We start from the raw sequence: 19,078 nt of genomic DNA on the forward strand, positions 1-19,078 counted from the left end.
CGTGGCGGCGGAGCATATGGAAGCAAGGGAAGCCCCCCGCCACAAGGCCCATGAGGCTGCCACGCCCCGAGTGGAGTGTGCCCGGACCCCTGGTGGAACAGGCGCACCTGACAGTGCATAGGCCTGGCGGATCGTGTCCACAACCCAGTGCGACAGCCTGGATTTTGACAGAGGCCTGCCCAAACGCCCATGGTCGTAACAAACAAAAAGCTGGTCGGACTTCCGGACCGCCTGGGTACGACGAATGTACGCTGTCAGGGCCCTGACAGGGCATAGTGTGGACTGGCTCTGCTCAACCTCCTCGCCTGCGCTGGGCGAGGAGAGAGACTGGAGCTCGACCGACTGAGCCAGGTGGAACTCAGTCAGGACCTTAGGCAGGAAGGCAGGGTTGGGGCGGAGAACCACACTCGAGCCGTCTGGGGAAAACCGACAGCAGTCACCATGCACCGACAGGGCATGGAGTTCACTCACCCTTCTGGCCGAGGTGACGGTGAGCAGAAGGGCGGTTTTCATGGAAAGCCATTTGAGGTCAGCACCCCCTAGAGGTTCGAAGGGGGGACGCTGAAGGGCTCCAAGGACGATATCCAAATCCCAGGGGGGAACTGCAGGGCCGTCGGTACGCACCGTGAGTCGCTGGGCCCCTCGAAGAAACCGGGAAATGAGCACGCAGTCCTCCGTACTCAGTGCAACTTCCCCGATGCGCACTGCCTTGATTGCTGCCACCAACCCTCGCAGTGTTACGGCGGCCTTCTGTGCCTCAAGCTGGGACTGCAGGAACCGCAGGATCTCCTGAGCCGAGGCACAATATGGGTCCACCTGGTGAGACACACACCAGGTGGTAAACACCTGCCAACGATATGAATAGGCAGCCCTCGTGGAAGGAGCCCGGGCATGCTGGATTGTTGCCACCACGGGCTCCGGCAACCCTAAGGCCAGGAGCCTGTCCCTCTCAGGGGCCAGGCCACCAGCCTGAGCCCCTCTGAAAAGGGGTGGAACAGGGCTCCGTTCGCCTGGGAGAGCAGGTCCCTCCGGTGCGGGAGCTCCCATGGCAACCCGTCTAGCAGGGGTGGAATCGCTGAGAACCACAGCATATGGGGCCACAGAGGAGCCACCAGTATAAGCCGCACGCGCTCCACCAGAACTCTTCGGAGAAGAGGCTGGAGAAGAGTGAAGGGGGGAAAGGCGTAGAGCAGGACCCGGGGCCACGGGTGCGCCAGAGCGTCCCAACCCATGGGGGGATCGTCGTTCCTCAGGGAGAAAAAGAGCGGGCAATGTGCCGACTCCCTGGACGCAAACAGGTCGACCTCTGCCCTGCCTAGGCGGCGCCATATCTCGGAGACCACCTGAGGGTGGAGTCTCCACTCCCCCGGCTGGGGCCCTCCCCTCGACATGATGTCCGCCGCGGAGTTCAGTGCCCCTGGCACGTGCACGGCTCTGAGCGAGAGGGAGTGTGGGTGAGCCCACTGCCACAGGATGGTTGCGAGCTTGCACAGGGCAGGGGAGCCGAGGCCCCCCTGTCTGTTGATGTAAGCGGCCGTCACTGTGCTGTCGGTGCGGACGATGACGTGGTGACCCCTTAGCCTTGGCAGGAAGAGACGCAGAGCGAGGAGAACCGCCCTCAGCTCGAGGAGGTTTATGTGCTGGCACAGCCACCGGCCGGTCCAGACCCCGTTGACACCACAGCCTTCGTGTACGGCGCCCCACCCTGAGGAGGATGCGTCCGTGTACACCAGCTGGCGATAGATCACTGGACCCAGGGCTCGGCCCAGCTTGATGTTTGCTGGGACCTTCCACCACTGGAGGGCCCGGTGAAGCCTCCGAGAGACCACCACTTTGGTCTTGTGGGATCTCTGAGGGCACAGCCCCAAGCCCAGCAGACATCTCTGCACGGGCCGCATGTGTAGGAGGGCAAGGGGGACCACCTGCACCATGGCTGCCATGAGGCCCATGAGGCGAAGGCAGAGTCCCCAGTTGACCAGAGCCTGCAGCTGGAAGAGGGCGAGGCAAGTCCTGAAAGCCCGCCGCCTCTCGAGGGTCAGAGCAACCGTCGCACTCCTCGAGTCCAGGACCATGCCCAGGAAGGTGGTCACCTGGGAAGGCTCGAGCCTGCTCTTCTTGTAGTTCAGGCGCAGACCTAGGCCCTGAACGTGGTTCAACAGCCGGGCTACGTGGTGGCAACACTGCCCCTCCGAGCCTGCACAGACCAGCCAGTCGTCGAGGTAGTTTAGGATCCTGACCCTTCCCTGCCTCAGGGGGGAGAGGGCCGCATCCATACAGCGAGTGAAGGTCCGTGGTGCTAGAGAAATGCCGAATGGCAGCACCTGGAACTCGTACACCCTGTCTGCAAATCCGAACCGCAGGAACCGCCAGTGGCCCCTCCAGATGGGTATCTGGAAATACGCATCTTTGAGGTCTATGGTGGCGAACCAGTCTCCTGCAGTGACTGCCTGCCTCACCCTGGGGACTGTCAGGAACCGGCATCGCAGGGGCCGGAGATACCTGTTGAGCCCCCTGAGGTCTAGAATTGGGCGGAGCCCCCCGTCTCTCTTCGGAGCCAGAAAATAGCGGGAGAAGAACCCGGCCTGGTGATCTCCAGCGGGCACCTCCCTTATATCCTCCTTCTCCAGGAGGGTGGACAGCTCCGCCTGCAAGACTGCTCTCTGTTGAGGATCGCCCACTGTTGTAAAGGTGGGTGTCCTTGTTACTGGTGGCCGTCGTAGAAACTGGATACGGTATCCGCGGGTCATGGTTGAGACCACCCACGGGTCTGCCCCCAGGGCTGCCCAGGCCGCCCTCCCAACGGCCACCGGGCCCCCAGCCGGCGTCAGGAGGGCGGGGGGCGCCTAGAGGAGCCCTGAGCCTTAGCAGGTGGTCCTTTCCCTCTGCCCTGTCGGCGGTACCCGCGCTGCCGGGAAGCCTCCAACTGGAGTCTAAGGTCCCCTCGACCCCATGTTGAGGCTTCTGGTGCCGGCTGAGGCCGAGACAGTCTTGGCCTCCCAGGGCCCGTGGCACGCCTGGCCAGGCCACCTGAGACCTCCTTCGCACAGCGACGGCTCTCCTGAGCCTGCTGTATCAAGGCAGTAGCGTGGGGCCCAAACATTGCGGTGGGTTCCACTGGCACCTTAAGCAGGCAGTCTCTATCCCCATGCTGAAGCTGGGACTGAGACAGCCACAAGTGGCACCTGGCCACCCAGAAAGAAGCTAAGGCACAGCCTGCTGCCTCAGCTTGCTCCTTTATCACTGAGGAGAGGCATGAGGAGGCCATCCGCAGCTCCTCGCCTACACTTGTGTCCGCCTGAACTTGATGAGACAAGTCGCGGAGGTAGAGTGACAAAATGGCCCCAGTATTGGCCAACCGAGTCTGCATTGCCATAGCCTTGTGTAGCTTAGCGAGCAGACTATCCATAACCCTGCAGTTCTTGCTAGGGCAGGTGGCATTGCCGAGGATGGAGCTGGAGGGAGAGACTAGAAACGGCGACATGCCGCAGACCACCTGTGGGTAGCAGCTGGAGACTGGAACTGCTGACACAGCAGCTCTTTAAAGTCAGGTAGGAGGGGCACCTGGGTTGATGCAGGGCGCACCTCCATACCCTCCTCGAACCTAGAAGGTGTGGTCGCAGGGTTCTCAGGGAGGGCAACGCCCAGAACCCTGGAAGCCCTGTTCATCACCTCCTCAAACCGGTGGGCCAACTCCCCTCTTGTCACCTCGCCCACTGTGTGCTGTGCACAAGAGAGGTCATTGTCATCCGAGGAAAAAACGGTTTCCACATCCACGTCCTCCTCCTCGGCTTCTTCTTCCTCCCTGCCTGACCCTGAAGCCGGGGGCGGGAAAGAGCTAAGCGGAGGCCGGACCACCATAGGCTGAAGAGGGGGCAATGGAGCCTGCCAGGCTCCTGGATACTCCCTCCTCTCTTCCGAGGCTGTCGCCATTCTCCCGATTTTCTGTCTCGGCCCCTCGGAAACATGGGAGCCTGTACGCTTTGCAGCAAAGAAGCGACAGCGAGCCTCCCTAGTACGTGCAGGCAGGATAAAGCAATCCATGCACGACTGAGGATTTTCCTTAGAGACCAGAGCATGCTCGTGTCCCAAACACAGCACGCAGTTATCATGCCCATCCTCTAGGGGCATGGCCACCCCGCAGCCCACACAGCAATGCCCCTCCTGGTCTGCCATACTGCCAGGGGCCGAAACCGGAAGTGCTTCGCCACTTCCTGTTTATCTGCTAGCCGGCCGCACCGCAGCTCTCTTGCTAGTTATTTGTTTTTTTTGTGTGTGTACTCGTGCCTGCCGCTGAGAGGGCCGTACGCTCACGAGGGGATGGGGGAGAGTGGGAGAGAGACGTTCGCCGCCGAGCGCGTCAGCCCGCAAGCCGCGGGCAATACGCCAGGGAGAGGACGCCCAGAGGCCGGGAGCCAGAGACCTCCGGCTCCCAGACCAGGTGCGCGGTGTTTACCCCACTAGCGCGTCAGCTCACGAGCCGCGAGCAATACGCCGGAGAGGGGACACTGCCAGTACTCAGCGCGTATCCCCCGATCGCGTTAGCTCACGAGCCGCGAGCAATACGCTGGGGAGAGGGAGAGTGCTTGAACTGGGAGAGACGTTCGCCGCCGAGCGCGTCAGCCCGCGAGCCGCGGGCAATACGCCAGGGAGAGGACGCCGCCAAGGCCGGGGGCCGAAGACCTCCGGCTGGCCCAGACCAGGTGCACGATGTGTAATAACCCCACCAAGCGCGTCAGCTCACGAGCCGCGAGCAATACGTCGGGGAGAGGACCTTGGTCCGACACTGTCAGTACTCGGCTCTATCCACCGAGCGCGTCAGCTCACGAACCGCGAGCAATACGCCGGGAAGAACCAACAGCCACCACTGCCGGGAGCCTGAGACCCTCCGGCTCGACCGGGCAGGATGATGGCTCCGCTGAGAGAGGACAGAAAGAGTTCTGCACAGCAATCCAGGGAGGCTGCCAGAGACAGACGCCCCGACTTACTCCGGTAAGCGGATACACAGCTGTACAGTCTCCTCTCCTTCCTTACTTTCCTCTTTTTCTTACTTTCCTTTCTTTGTTTTATGTAGATTGTGTGACACTGCACCCTGACGCACAAGTGGAGATCAAACAATCAGTGATTACACGCCGGCGCAGGTGCTTTATAGCTACGCAATGGGGCGTGGCCGGGCAAGCCGGTGTGTCTTAAAGAAATATCCAAGTGCCCTGACAAGCAGCGGGGGTCATATCCCCGTACATATGGAATATGTAACGGAGTGGAGAGATAGTCTCAAGACGATAGAGAACACTCACTCACCATCAAAGGCATCATTGGACTGCTGGGCTGAGCGTCTGCTGTGGGGTCAAACTCAGATGAAGCAGCCACTGCTGATTCTAGTGCAGCAGAGCATAAAGGTTTATTGTTCCATTATATATATTGTAAATATTATATGTTATGTTTCATGGAGAAACTGATGCAGAACTAACCTATTCTTAGACAAAATCTAAATGGGCTTCTTAGTACCATAGCTCTAGGTGGACAGCTTCACTTTCCCAGGCAAAAAATATTCTTAAACCATTCAAAAGTCGGTGTAAACTGTCCAGAACTCTAAATAGTCTTTTTTACTTTGTTGTTGTCAGCTATTATGGTGTCTTTTATTTTATGCTGCTATGAAAACAAACAAATCTTTGAACATTTAACTTTTTTGTATTTAGGCTATTCAAATGTCCCACTAATAACACATTTTACAAGACCACATTGAACACATCATGATAACGTAACTGACCTTCGTCAGATGCTCATAATTACTGAGTAGAACTTGAATGCGTCATAATACAATTCAATGCAGCCTCTGATTGGGCGCATACTGGAGCACTGTCCGACAGCGATATGTGTGAAACACACAGTCACTGTAGTAGCCCCTAGTAACGTTCAGTTATAGCTACTCTAGGAACCGTTGCTCTACAATGAACTGGCGACTTGTCCAGAGTGTAGCGCGGCCAGATGACAGCTAACGTAGGCTCCAGCCTGCGCCCCGTCAAAGGTAATGTTACAGACATGAAATGAATGAACAAGTAGGCTAATTGTTTCAGCCGCCCTCGGTAGTTTTACTCTCACCATTCTTAGAAAATAAGTTGTTGATGTCCTGGGCCCCTGCTCTGCTGCTCCTACTCCTGGCCTCCTTCTCAACTCTCTTCTGGTGTCCGGACTTGTGCTTTTTGGGGGGCATCCTAACCCTGCTGGAGTTCGCTCGCGCTACTGAATTCCGATGAGGAAGAACCATGGGAAGAACGAACTGCGGTGTGGACCAAACCATTTTTTAAGAAGGGACCAAGGGGGTTATTGAAGTAATTAAAATTAGAATATTATATGACTGTTTCTTTGTTTTAATTCTGATTCATTCGTATGAATATATATTAGTTCAGTGTATGCATAACCATTTTGTCATAGAGGCTACTGGGGGCTGTGTGTGGGCCCTATAGCGGGCTGTGGGCCCTTAGAATTGTCATCACCTTTCCCCCCTATACGACGGCGCTGGAGTACATAAATAGACCCCAGATAATTCAGAGTGGCTGACACACCTCCTCTATGTTAGTGCTCAACAATGGAGCCCCCCAGGGCTGCATGCTCAGCCCCCTACTGTTCACACTGTACACCTTTGACTGCATCAGACATCAAGAGAACTCTGTTGTTCAGTATGTGGATGGCACCACCATCCATCAAAGCCAGCAAGGCAGCTGGACCAGACAACATCCCTGGATGGGCTCTCAGAGCATGCACCAATGAACTGGCTGATGTTCTCACCTCAATCTTCAAAGTTTCTCTCAGCCTAAGCATCGTTCCCTCCTGCTTCAAAACCACAACCATCACCCCCCTCCCCAAGAAGAGCCCACCCACCTCAGGGGTAGACAATAAGGGAAATTTGCAACTGGCCCTCTGGGCCAATTCCTGCGGTCTAGCCATCAAGGCTGGAACTTTCTACAATACCAATACTAGTAAATTTCCATGATTCTCGATCCTTTTTTATACCACGATTTAAGAAATATTTAATAAATAAATAAATAACTGTTTCACATCAAAGCTCCACTGTGCTTTAACAATGAAGTAAAAACAGAGTTAAAATGGTAAATATGCCTCAACACAAACGGAAAGTTATGTAGTCATTACTTTTATCTTCCAGTAGTTCAATGATAGAACTGTTGTTCTCATTCATTCACTTTTAGGCTGCTTCCACAGACTGATGCAAAACTAACTCATTGTTTCATTTTTCAGCTCTATTTTGTGTTTACACACGTTTGTTTTTTCTCTACTCTAAACCATGGATGTATTATGGTCTAAACGCGCACCACCGCTGTGGCGCACATCGAGCAGCTGGAGCGGCTCGAGGATCGGCCGCGTTCACATAAACTGACCGCGAGCTCGACTGTAGCCGCACCGAGACCCAGCGTGTGCTCTGGCCCGCGTGTAACGTCCGCATCGGTCCCAACAGGACTCGACACGACGGGCGCTGAGGGCAAAGTTTCACGGTACCGAAAATAGGTTCTTATTGGTTCTAGTGACAACCTTCAATCAGCAGCAGTGAGCGAGCGGCACGCGTTCCGCAGGAGCGAGCGAGCTGTGCACACTGCAGTTGCTTGCGTGCTGACGTCCCAGGGCACAGCGCTCGCTGCGCACAGAAAGTAGATGTCTCTGTCTTTGATCGGGTAGGGATCTTGTAACACTATTAGCAGTAATTAGCTACCGAGACGATTTCACAGAAATCATTTCAAACCACAGGGAATTAACGTGAAATTAGATTTATTACATTTTTTACTTGTTATCTTTTTTCAAGGCATTATTTTTCACTGGCCGGGCCAGTGCTTGGAGTGTTCTGGTGGCCCTGACAGTTTTAAAAGTACATCCAGGCCACCGGGCCATATTGTCGACCCCTGCACCTGCCTGAATGATTACAGACCAGTGGCACTTACTCCAATCATTATTAAGTGTTTTAAAAGAGTGGTGCTGACCCACATTCAGAGCAGCATACCGGACCCCCTGGACCCCCTGCAATTCGCCTACCTCAGAACTGTCCTGACTGTTTACATTTTGCACATGCATAATTGCACAGTTTTTCAGATTTGCACTGTATTATTATTATTATTATTATTATTATTATCATTGTTAGTGCTTTTCTTATTTATCACATGTGCCCTGTGTAAAAGTGCTTTACTATATTGTATATTTTAGATGTATATATTTCTTTAATACACTGTTGGCAGTCTGTGGACAGCAAAGGAAGAATTGCAATGCATAACTGAGAAGATGTTTCTTTACTATGCATGTGACAATATACACTTTGAATCTTTAATCTTTGCCACATTATAAACAATGATGAGTGTTTATATCAGGAAAAAACTGTTCAGAGTTGTGCACAGAGAACAATCTACTGCTCAATGTCACTAAAACCAAGCAGACTCACAGTTGCCCTGCAGACTTTACTTCTTGGTGAGTAACCTGACCTGAAGCCACAGGCTCTTCTCACACAGATGCAGAGACAGCGTGGTTAATCTGCAGTGTTAAATAGTAGTGTGCTGTGGTCAGAGTGGATAGCAGTATGTAGACACTCTTGTTTAAATACAAAGATAGAGACAGAGAGCAGAACATTGTAGAGAGGCCATGTGGTTTGAAAACAGCTATCTTAACTGTCTTCAGCCCTGAGAAACTCTTTCTCATGATACACACATCTATTCATAGGTCTTATTATAATGTCACACAATGTCAAACATCAGTCAAGGGAGTGATATATTCACAAAAAACAGCAGACCCCACTCAAAAGTCTTTTACTGATGTTTGTTTAACCGAAAAGTACAAATCTGACAGTGAAATTAAACACACATTTGCAATATTCACCATTATCAGATTCCCTTAATGTCCTGATCACTTTCCAAGCCATAAAACATAAAACAACTGAAAATAAAACAACTTATAATGTAACACAGATAAAAAGGTTTTTAGAAAACATATCCTGGATTATTATTAAAAAGTTGTAACTGATTGTACAGATGTTTCATGTTTGTGTATGATCAGTTTTAGTTGGAGGTCGTCTCAGCTTCTCTTCTGTCCTCTCTCAGTCATCTGTAGAAAGTACAACAGACACATTTCTTTTATTCATTAATATAATCGGACCTCTTGACTTGACACATTATGCTAGCATTTAAACATACTTTTGATGCTAAAAAAGAAATATTGAATCTATTTGCTGATGATCCTGAGCCTGACATTTCTGTTAATCTAATTGGCTACAAACGTTCCTCAAACTAAAAGCTATTTATGGATTAATAGGGCCTGTCTTAGACAGGCACTCCTCAGTTAATCTACGAGATAGCAAAAAACAAATAGCCTCCATATAGCTTATATCACACCTAATATATATTGTCGAAACTGTGGAGGTTATATACGATTCCAAAGAGTAGCAAGGTGGTACTTTTTATGTGAGTTTTTGTCATGTTGTTGCAAACTCAAAGAGCTGTTCAAACTATACAAGATTGGAAAAACGGACCAAACAAAACCAGTTAATATTCATCAGTTGAGTATTTTAGTGTGTTTTATGTCTATATTGTGTTTTTCTTACTTTTAAAATTCATAAGTTGTTGCATCCCCGACTTGCAAAACACACCATTGTGCCCATAAGAAAGTTAACACATTGAATAAGATAATGTGTGCATAATACCTTACCTCTTTTCTTGCAATGTTTTGAAACAACAGCATATGTCACCATGCTTAAAACAGCAACACTCGCCTCCCCAGAGCCTGAAACATAAAGATATAAAAAATACAATAACTGTATTTGTGTGTCTGTCAAGCATAAGCAGTAGGTATATCTACTGAATCCAAATTTAGCAGATGTACAGTAACTGACCCGGAATTCTTTGCCAAAGAACTTGAAGGAGAACTTCGGTCGATTTAAACATGCAGCTTCATTGCTCAAGCTACCCTTGACTTGCTAGTACCGAAGACGTGAACACTTTTGGTCCAACCCTTACACGGCTCCTTGAACGGAGAGTTAGCATTGACAGCTAACAGCATGGGGTCAGAACTTTACACTGTGTTTTAAGCGTCTTAACATGCTCCAAATCTCACCCCAAAAGTTATGCAACATCAGCAGAAACCAGCATTTTTGTTTTTCTGTTCATAACGCACAGAACCAGTGTTTGCGTCTTCGGTACTGGCAAGTCAAGGATAGCTTGAACAATAAAGCTGCATGTTGAAATCGACCGAAGTTCTCCTTTTACACACTCTATGCCTGTTTGGAAGTGTAAAAAATTGTTAAAAGCCCCCCGTCCACCAGACCCCAACGAACCATTCCCCTTCACAGAGAAAGAAGTACGGCGTCTGCTCAGTCAACACAAGCTGGGCTGGGCACAAGGCTTTGACTGCATCCCAGCAAAGGTGCTGATGGTCTGTCCAGGATCTCTCACATATTCTTCAATTCACTCTTCTGCAATTGCTACCGGACCCCCACGATATCTACCCACTGGAAAACTGCCCGTGTAATCCCTGTATCTAAGGGGCACAGAGGACACTGTGTGTCAACCTGTCTGACTTGGGTGTCCCTCCAGAAGATTTAGCTCCTGTCGGTATAGCTCTTAGGGTTACTGAGGCATGCAAACCACCTGACCATGACAAGGTTGCAAAACTAAAATAAAATAATAATTCCTTCATCCAGATTTTTTTTCCCCATAACATGTATTTTCATTTGATGAGCTTATTTCTCAAATAAATTTAAGAAAGACTTCTCAGCATAGGCAATATTTACAAAATGATAAAGTAGTCTTATACTTGTCAAACTAAGAAGGTTTTTGGACAACTCATGTTAGCAGAAGCAACTCATGTTGGCAGAAGCACCTCCTGCGCGTCGCCATCAAGGCAGACAAAAAGTGTCGGTCCCTGAGTGTGACCTAACAGGCAGGAGAGGAACAGTGGACCACTCCTCAAGCCTGCCTGTTAGGTCACACTTGGGGGCCGACATTTTTTGTCTGCCATGACGGCGGCGCGAAGGAGATCCAGCTCCTACAGTGAGTAGTTCAAAAAATGTCTTTTTAGTAAACATTGTGTACACAAAGATGTTCTCAATGCTCGTGTTCATGTGTAGAGACCCTGGTGATACTACGAGCAAAGTTTCATGTTTTGTCGAGCCTTCTTAATTTTTTAAAAATGACGATTTTAATGCTAGCGCTAAAGTGCCCATAGCACTCCCACTGAAAATTAGCTTGCGCGAAAACGAAACTATGGTAAATCTTAAAAGTGCCTCTTTCGTCGTAATTATGCAGTTACACAAAGATTTCACTCATAAACATCCACAAATAAAGCCTTTTTGGCGAGAGTTTCACTTTAAGTGTGAAAAGGAGAGGTACCTCAGGTTCTTCCTCCCTGCTGCTGTCAGATTGCTCAACCAGCACTGCTCCCAGTAGACCTCACCCTGCACTCTGCACTGTGCAATATGTCTGTACAAACTCATTTCAAAACCCATATTTATTATCTATATTCAAAATCTGTATATAAAAATGTCCTGTTCATTTGCACTATATCATGTAAGTATGTATATTCGTCAGCGCTATTTTCTTTCCTTTTTAATTTTATTGAGTTTTTTGCTATTGCTCTGTTCTGTAACATTCTGACGCTGCTGCGACAAACAAATGTTCCCGTCTGCGGGACATTAAAGGATTTCTGATTCTGATTCTGATTCTTATGGTGCAGCCTGATGTCTAAATTGTTGCAGACTGTGGCAATGCTTCATTTAGTTCTGAGCAAATTAATAAGGAGGCCCAACCACTGCGGTTGAACTGGCACAGACCTGTATCACATAGATAATTTTAAACATGTTCTCGTTTAATACATACAAAACGTATCTTTACCTTTGTGTTTCAGGCAGTGAAGTAGTCCCACCAACATCAGCAGCACAGCCACAGACACAGTGGTGATAACCACTGGGAGAAGGGTCGGGACCTGAAGGGAACTGTCGGTTGATGGAGTCTCTGAACTCTCCTGAATCTCTTCAGGTGATACAGTAATATGTGCTGCAACAAGAGACAAAAGGGTGTGGACTTATAAACAGTCAACAATATATAACATGCTAGAGTGTACAAACATCCTCAGATGTAGGTGTAAAGACATAAAACCAACACCAGAAATATCCGCCACATCACGTTGCTGGATGAAAAGTCGTGTATCACCTAAATTAAGAGGCTTATTCGAATTTGTTCTCTGGGCAACACAAATGAATCCAGTAACTGTTGACATATTTCAGTCCAGTCTAAAGAGATGGCAAATAGCTGAACGAAGCATGTTTATGTTTTGTTCAGTTTTGTGTCTTTTTATTGTCCTCGTTACTTTCAAACTACATTTTATTTGCAGTTGAGACAATCAATTACACACCATCTTGACTTTTGCCATTTTAACTTCTGAAATACAAAAAGCTTGGTCTATTGACTGATATCTATATTTGTTTTAGTTTCAAACAGATCATCTCACCTCTGACAGCCAGCCAGCTCTCTGCTGATTCTCCAACTCCGGAGACTCTGCACTTGTAGAGTCCTTCATCAGATTTAGAAACATTGTTGAGATTTAATGTCCCTGTATATCTAGTTGCAATAGAGAGGCCATCTTTGTAAAAATCAGCAGGAGGGTTGGAGGTCTTCGTTCTGCAGTACAGGCTCACGTTGTCTCCCTCAGTCACAGGCAGAACAGGACTCTCCAGGATCACATCACCATCTAACCCACATGAAAACATGATTTTGACATAACATTTTGCTGTTATCTATGAATTTGTATTTTAAAACTTTGCCTCAGTGTGTTGCAGAGAAGAACAACTGGGATTGCTGTTGACTGAAATAGATTCTTAGGCTTACACATTGATCATCAGTTATTAGAATAAAAAAAATAAAAATAAATGTAAGTAAAGCTAGTAAAAAAAAATACCCTGAAGATTAAGAAATGTCACATTGTTGAGAAAAGGACCCTTTGTGAAATAAGGATGCATGTATTGACACTCAGGAACAGTTGAAATCTTTCTCCTTAGTTAGTAACCTAGTTAATAATACCAGTGACTGTGAGGTTGATACTGTTGCTTCTTTCCCCCTCTTTATTTTCACACCAGTACTCTCCACTCTCTGATGTAGAGTGAGGTTTAACAGTAATGGATACTGTTGATGTTTCCCACAGTTGAGTTGTATTTGTTGAATCCTTCTTCAGCCTCTTCATCACTCTACATTCAGGTGAGCAGTCCAAATGTTCACACTTCACAGAGATTGTACTATATGCAAAGAACTGCAGTCTGTTTGGTTCAGTACGAGGAAAAGCTGCATCTGCAACGGAGACATTTAGAAAAAGGAAGATAAAGCTTAATAAATTTCCCAAACGTGTTATTGGAAAAATGTGACGCACACACTAAACAAAGTCACTGATTGTAGTTCAAAAGCAGATTTAACTGATACACTCCTGGCCCCTTAACACATAAAGGATAACAATGGTCGTGCATTTGGCTAAAAATAAATAATAAGGCAACTTTATACAAATATCAGGCTGATGTATAAATAATAATAGTAAGGAAATGCACAAATTATTAAATAATATTAGTAATAGTAATTCATAATATTGTAAAGATTTAACCAACTACGTACCCAGTTTTTGAGAACAGCAACAGTTCTGAACTTGTGCAGCAAGCAGCAGAGTCAGCACAGTCATCACTAGAGAGAAAAATATAAGATTATTACCAGATCCAGATGATTTCAGAGCTAATTTGTCGGTTCATAAAACATTTACATAATAATTGAAGGAAAAATCATGTATCATGTCATCGCGGTGCTGTGATGTCTGACATTTTACTTTATTGATTTGATCTTCATGAAAATCGAGTAACATAATGTAAATTCAGCTACACTATGAGCTTTTGTGAAAGTTGAGCTGAATGGTTTTATCGTTAAATTACCAAAAGAATTTGTGCCTAGACTTAGTGAGCTGTAGTAATTTAATTCCAGCTTAAGCTGAGATGGAACTCAACTCGAATGAGTATGATGACATCTTAAGACTTGTCATTCTGTATGAGATACACAGAATTCAGTTTGGTAATTTAATTAATATCACAATATTTTTAATTGTAATTTAATCATGTCTTTTAGTTTAAAGGAAATTTAAAAAGGCTTTATGCTCTGCCTTGATTATGTCAGAAAGAGCAAAAATTACAAAGGAAATCACATTACAGTCTACAAGTAATTTATTCTGCTTAAATATATTTTAATCTATATTGAATCTATATTTTTATTCGTCAGTACTCACACAGTCGGGTGCAGAGAGCTGTAGCCTCCATGTTGTCTTGCTGCTGACTGAACATCAGACTGACACATTTTCTTAATCCCTCCCCTTCCTAACTCAGTGTCTAGAGAAAAAAACACTGAAGTAGTTGTGATGTCATTACTGGTGTGCATTCTGAACCAACAGCTCCACAGAGGATGCCATATCCATTGCCCTCCATGCAGTCTGCACACACTACGACAATATTCAGCTACATCGAAATGCTATTTGTTGACTACTGCTCAGTTTTTCAAAAAATCTCACCCATGAAATTAAGATAACAATCTGCACTTTTATACATAAATAGACCCCATATAGGTCAGACTGGCAGACACACCTCCTCTATGTTAGTGCTCAACAACGGAGCCCCCCAGGGCTGCATGCTCAGCCCCCTCCTGTTCACACTGTACACCTGCCACTGCATCAGACATCAAGTCTCCTCTGTTGTTCAGTATGTGGATGACACCACCATCACTGGCCGCATTTTAAACATTGGTGAGAGTTCATATCAGGAAAAAATTGACAGTCTTGCAGAGTTGTGCACAGAGAACAATCTACTGCTCAACGTCACTATAACCAGGCAGACTCACTCTTGCCCCGCAGATCTCACTTCTTAGTGAGTAACCTGACCTGAAGCCACAGGCTGTTCTCACACAGATGCAGAGACAGTGTGGTTAACCTGCACAGCGTTAAAGAGAAGTGTGCTGTGGTCAGAGTGGAGAGAAGGTATGTAGACACTTGTGTTTACATACAAAGATAGAGACAGAGAAGTGCACATTGTAGAGAGGCCATGTGGTTTGAAAACGGCTATCTTAACTTGCTTCAGCCCTGAGAAACTCTTTCTCATGATCACAGATCTACTTACAGGCCTTATTAAAATATCACACAATGTCAAACATCAGTGAAGGGAGTGATATATTCACAGAAAACAGCAGACCCCACTCAAAAGTTTTTAATAAAGTTTGTTTAACAAAAAAGTACAAATCTGACTGTGAAATTATACACACATTTGCAGTATTCACTTTTATCAGATTCCCTTCATGTCCTGATCACTAACCAAGACATAAAACATGCAAACAATTGAAAATAACATGTCAAACAAACACAACTTATGATGTAACATAAAAAGTTGTAAATGACTGTACAAGGAAACAACACGTTACATGTTTGTCTATGATCAGTTTTAGTTGGTGGTCGTCTCAGTCATAGAGCAGAAGAAACATATTGGCTTGTATTTACATGTCACATTTACAAACTGAACAAGATATTATTGATATTGACATTTCTTTTATCATACTGTGTCATTAAAGTTTAGTTTCTCTGCAGGTGTATTTTATCCTAATAGCTTAAAGACTTTTTGTTAGTTAAAATGTCAAATTTCTAAATAAGACTCATTCCCACTGATGAAGAAAATGGGCAGGTTTTTACATTGATAACTGATTCTAAAACAATAAAGACAAATGTATTTTTATTTTAACTGATAACACCAGTTATGTTGAGGAACATACAGAAGCAGATTAGGGCCACTTTAATAAAATTCAAACTCAACATTCTTAGTTTCACAATTCCAACTTTTTTCTCTGACTTTAATTCAGTTATAACATTTAGGATTTGAAGAAGCCGTTAAAAGAAAATTTCACTGGCCTTTATCTGCTCCCACAGGGATAAATAGAAGTGAATAGTAATAAGGCACGCAACTATTTATTGACCGTAGAACAGTGGGTTTTGGGGTTCCATTTATTTGCTTTAATTTGGCTAAATTAAGTAAAATAATGAACTTGTCAATACGCTGATGAAAATGTACTCTGCTCTACATCCAAGCTACCACAGGCCTACAGATGTGTGTCTGTACCAGTGTGTTAAACAAATCAATGATTGGATTACATTATTTCTTCAACCAAACATACAAAAACAATAACTGAATGTGTTTTTATACCTCACTGGGAGTGACATTTTCTCAACACTAATAGCAGCAGAGCCACCAGAACAATGGTGGCAACAGTCCTTATGAGGAGGTAGAGGAGAACAGGAAGTTGGTCAGAACAAAAGGGAATATTCTCTTTTGGACAATCTGGAAAGATAATAGAGAGTGTTTGTTGTAATTCAATCAAACAAGAAAAACATAGTAATTATAATTTAGCATAATTGGACATGCATTGCAATACTAAATTTGGGGAATTTGCTTGCTATGACAAAATGGAACATGTATCTTAAAGTTATGAATTGAGATAAGATATTAGGGAATATTCTCTTTCAGACAATCTGGAAAAATGATAGAGTGTTTGTTGTGATTCAATCAAACAAGAAAAAAATATATCATAATTTAGCATATAGCACATACAAAAATTGAGAAAATTTGCTTGCTATGACAAAATGGAACATGTATCTTAAAGTTATGAATTGAGATAAGATAATAAATATTTGCACTTTATCTCACCTCTGACAGCCAGCCAGCTCTCTGGTGATTCTCCAGCTCCAAATATGTTGCACTTGTAATGCCCCTCATCAGACTTGGAGACACCGTGGATGGTCAGGTTCCCATTTAAGCTGTTTCCAATAAAGAGTCCGTCTTTATAGAAATTAGCTGTGATGCTGGTCGTCATCTTGTTCATGCAGCGTACAGTCACAGTGTCTCCTTCCATCACAGGAAGGACGGGACTCTTCAGCATTCACTGATTGGGTTTCATAAAAAAAGTTAATCAGAAAGGCAATTTATCAAACCCTAACCCTATTTCTTTATTTCTACTTTTAAAACTATGTCCATGAATCTAATTCTCTGTCAAACTGATTGAATGATTTCACCTTCATCCCTGTTTGATAAGTTTATTTCTTTATTAATTTGGTTAGCTTAATGTGGTCTTCAGATGATGCAGGAAACTTTATCATCTGCATAAAACTAATGTGTCTCACCTCTGACACTCAGCAAGCTCTCAGCCGATTCACCAGCTCCAGAGATAGTGCACTTGTAGGGTCCTTCATCAAACTTGGAGACACTGGGGATGATCACGTCTCCTTTATAGCCGGTCCCGATGTGGGCGCCATGTTTGTAGAAATCAGCTATGTTACTTGTGGGATTGTTCTTCTTTCTACAGCGGAGAGTCACAGCGTTTCCCTCAGTCACAGGGTGGATGGGAATATCCAGGATCACAGCACCAGCTGATCAATATGTGAAAAACATATTTCATTGTTGTGGTCAGGAATCAAAAATACATCTTCATCATTACTGCTCTAACTGCACACATGATCTGATATCACCATGTTGGCTTTGATCCTGGAACTTAACTAATGTCCCCAGGACCATCACTGAAACCAACCAATCATGTTGCTCTACATAACGGCATAGCTTTGCATCTTTGGGTAAAAGGATAGGAAAAATATGGATGTGGGAGAAGATGCATGTTTAACATTTCATCCCAAACAGCTGTTACCAAACTTAACCAAACACGTTCTTTTTGTTACATAAATCTTTTTTGTCCATCGTTGCCTTTTTAAAATCCCCTCACCTCTGACTTTCAGCTGGCTCTCTGGTGAGTCTTCAGCTCCAGCGGCATTACACTTGTAGAGCCCCTCGTCAGACTTGGAAACATTGTGGATGAGCAGAGTTCCAGTGTCACTGCTCCTGATGAGGACGCCGTCTTTATAGAAATGAGCTGTGAGGTTGAATGAAGCCATCTTGTTTCTGCAGCGCAGAATCACAGTGTCTCCTTCAATCACAGGAACCACTGGACTCTCCAGGATCACAGAACCAGCTGATCAACATGTTAACAAAAGTCACATGAGACAAAGCTTTTGTATTAAAAAAAACAAAACTAATGATTAATACAGACATGACAGGATGAGACAATACAAGGAAAAACAGACATAGATAAGGTAAGAATAAGGTGAGTACACTGTAGTTGAAATTGTTTATATCGTATGACCAGATGTCATGGTTACATGAGGACCAAGAGGACAATCTGTTGTGTCAAGAATTCAAACGATTTTGAAATGATCAACATTTAATTTGTAGTTAAACCAAACAGATGTTTTAAAAAAAAAATTGTGGGGGGGGGTAGAACTTTTTCAAGTCGATGACGGAGTTCATCATCTACTCACCGGCTTTTTGGACTTCTACAAGAAGGAGCCAAAACAAATTCATCACTGGAGAGAAAGAGGTAGAAAGCTAAGTGTCAGATGTTGAAAACAACTTTGATGCCAGTAAATAAGAAGAGGATCTAAAGCTGAAGCCTAAAGAGACTCTTGTCAGAAACATTTCGTCTACTACAGTGATAAACCCATTAGTTAGGGACATTTTAATTTTAAGGTCAATATTTCCTTTTGAAATGTAGAGGTGTTAAGTTGCAAAAAATATGGAGAACAAATACCTAAAGACTTCAACTAGTCACAGTCAGCCAGTGAATGACTGTATATGATGTAACTAAACAAAGAAAACAAAGGTTTTTCAGTGTTGGCTTTGGTCAATGATGACTTTATCTTAGCCTCAGTTCAATATGGTGTACAACACACTATCATAACACAGACCATTACTTAAGTTCAGCCTGTAGGACATCATGATATAACAATACTTAGTTAGCTTATCAACATATCAATATCTTCTGCAAGACTTCAGGCCATCTGCCTGCTTATGTAGTTGTACTGATCCTATCATGATAATATTCTCCAGGGAGACTCAGTACTCACTCAGTCTGGTGCAGAGTGCTGTGGCCTCCATGTTGTCCTCCTACTGAAGTCTGACTGAGCTGCAGCTGAAGTGAAATGTGTTGAGACC

General features: G+C 45.5%; 2 protein-coding genes across 2 annotated transcripts; both read right to left on the reverse strand.

The window, feature by feature from the left end:
* Positions 1 to 8,790: 8,790 nt before the first annotated feature.
* Positions 8,791 to 14,362, reverse strand: LOC115589819 (low affinity immunoglobulin gamma Fc region receptor II-a-like). Its single transcript, XM_030430981.1, has 7 exons — positions 14,296 to 14,362; positions 13,641 to 13,706; positions 13,062 to 13,325; positions 12,493 to 12,732; positions 11,877 to 12,038; positions 9,697 to 9,771; positions 8,791 to 9,096 (listed from the first exon to the last, which is right to left on the reverse strand). Exons 1-7 carry the CDS (start codon positions 14,348 to 14,350, stop codon positions 9,089 to 9,091), a joined length of 870 nt encoding a protein of 289 aa, XP_030286841.1. The 5' UTR covers positions 14,351 to 14,362; the 3' UTR covers positions 8,791 to 9,088.
* A 1,584-nt stretch (positions 14,363 to 15,946) lies between these two features.
* Positions 15,947 to 19,067, reverse strand: LOC115590450 (Fc receptor-like A). Its single transcript, XM_030431812.1, has 6 exons — positions 18,991 to 19,067; positions 18,406 to 18,450; positions 17,814 to 18,059; positions 17,221 to 17,466; positions 16,748 to 16,945; positions 15,947 to 15,960 (listed from the first exon to the last, which is right to left on the reverse strand). Exons 1-6 carry the CDS (start codon positions 19,019 to 19,021, stop codon positions 15,947 to 15,949), a joined length of 780 nt encoding a protein of 259 aa, XP_030287672.1. The 5' UTR covers positions 19,022 to 19,067.
* Between the last annotated feature and the right edge of the window lie 11 nt (positions 19,068 to 19,078).

This window comes from Sparus aurata, chromosome 10, assembly GCF_900880675.1.
Source record: "Sparus aurata chromosome 10, fSpaAur1.1, whole genome shotgun sequence".
Taxonomy (NCBI): domain Eukaryota; kingdom Metazoa; phylum Chordata; class Actinopteri; order Spariformes; family Sparidae; genus Sparus; species Sparus aurata.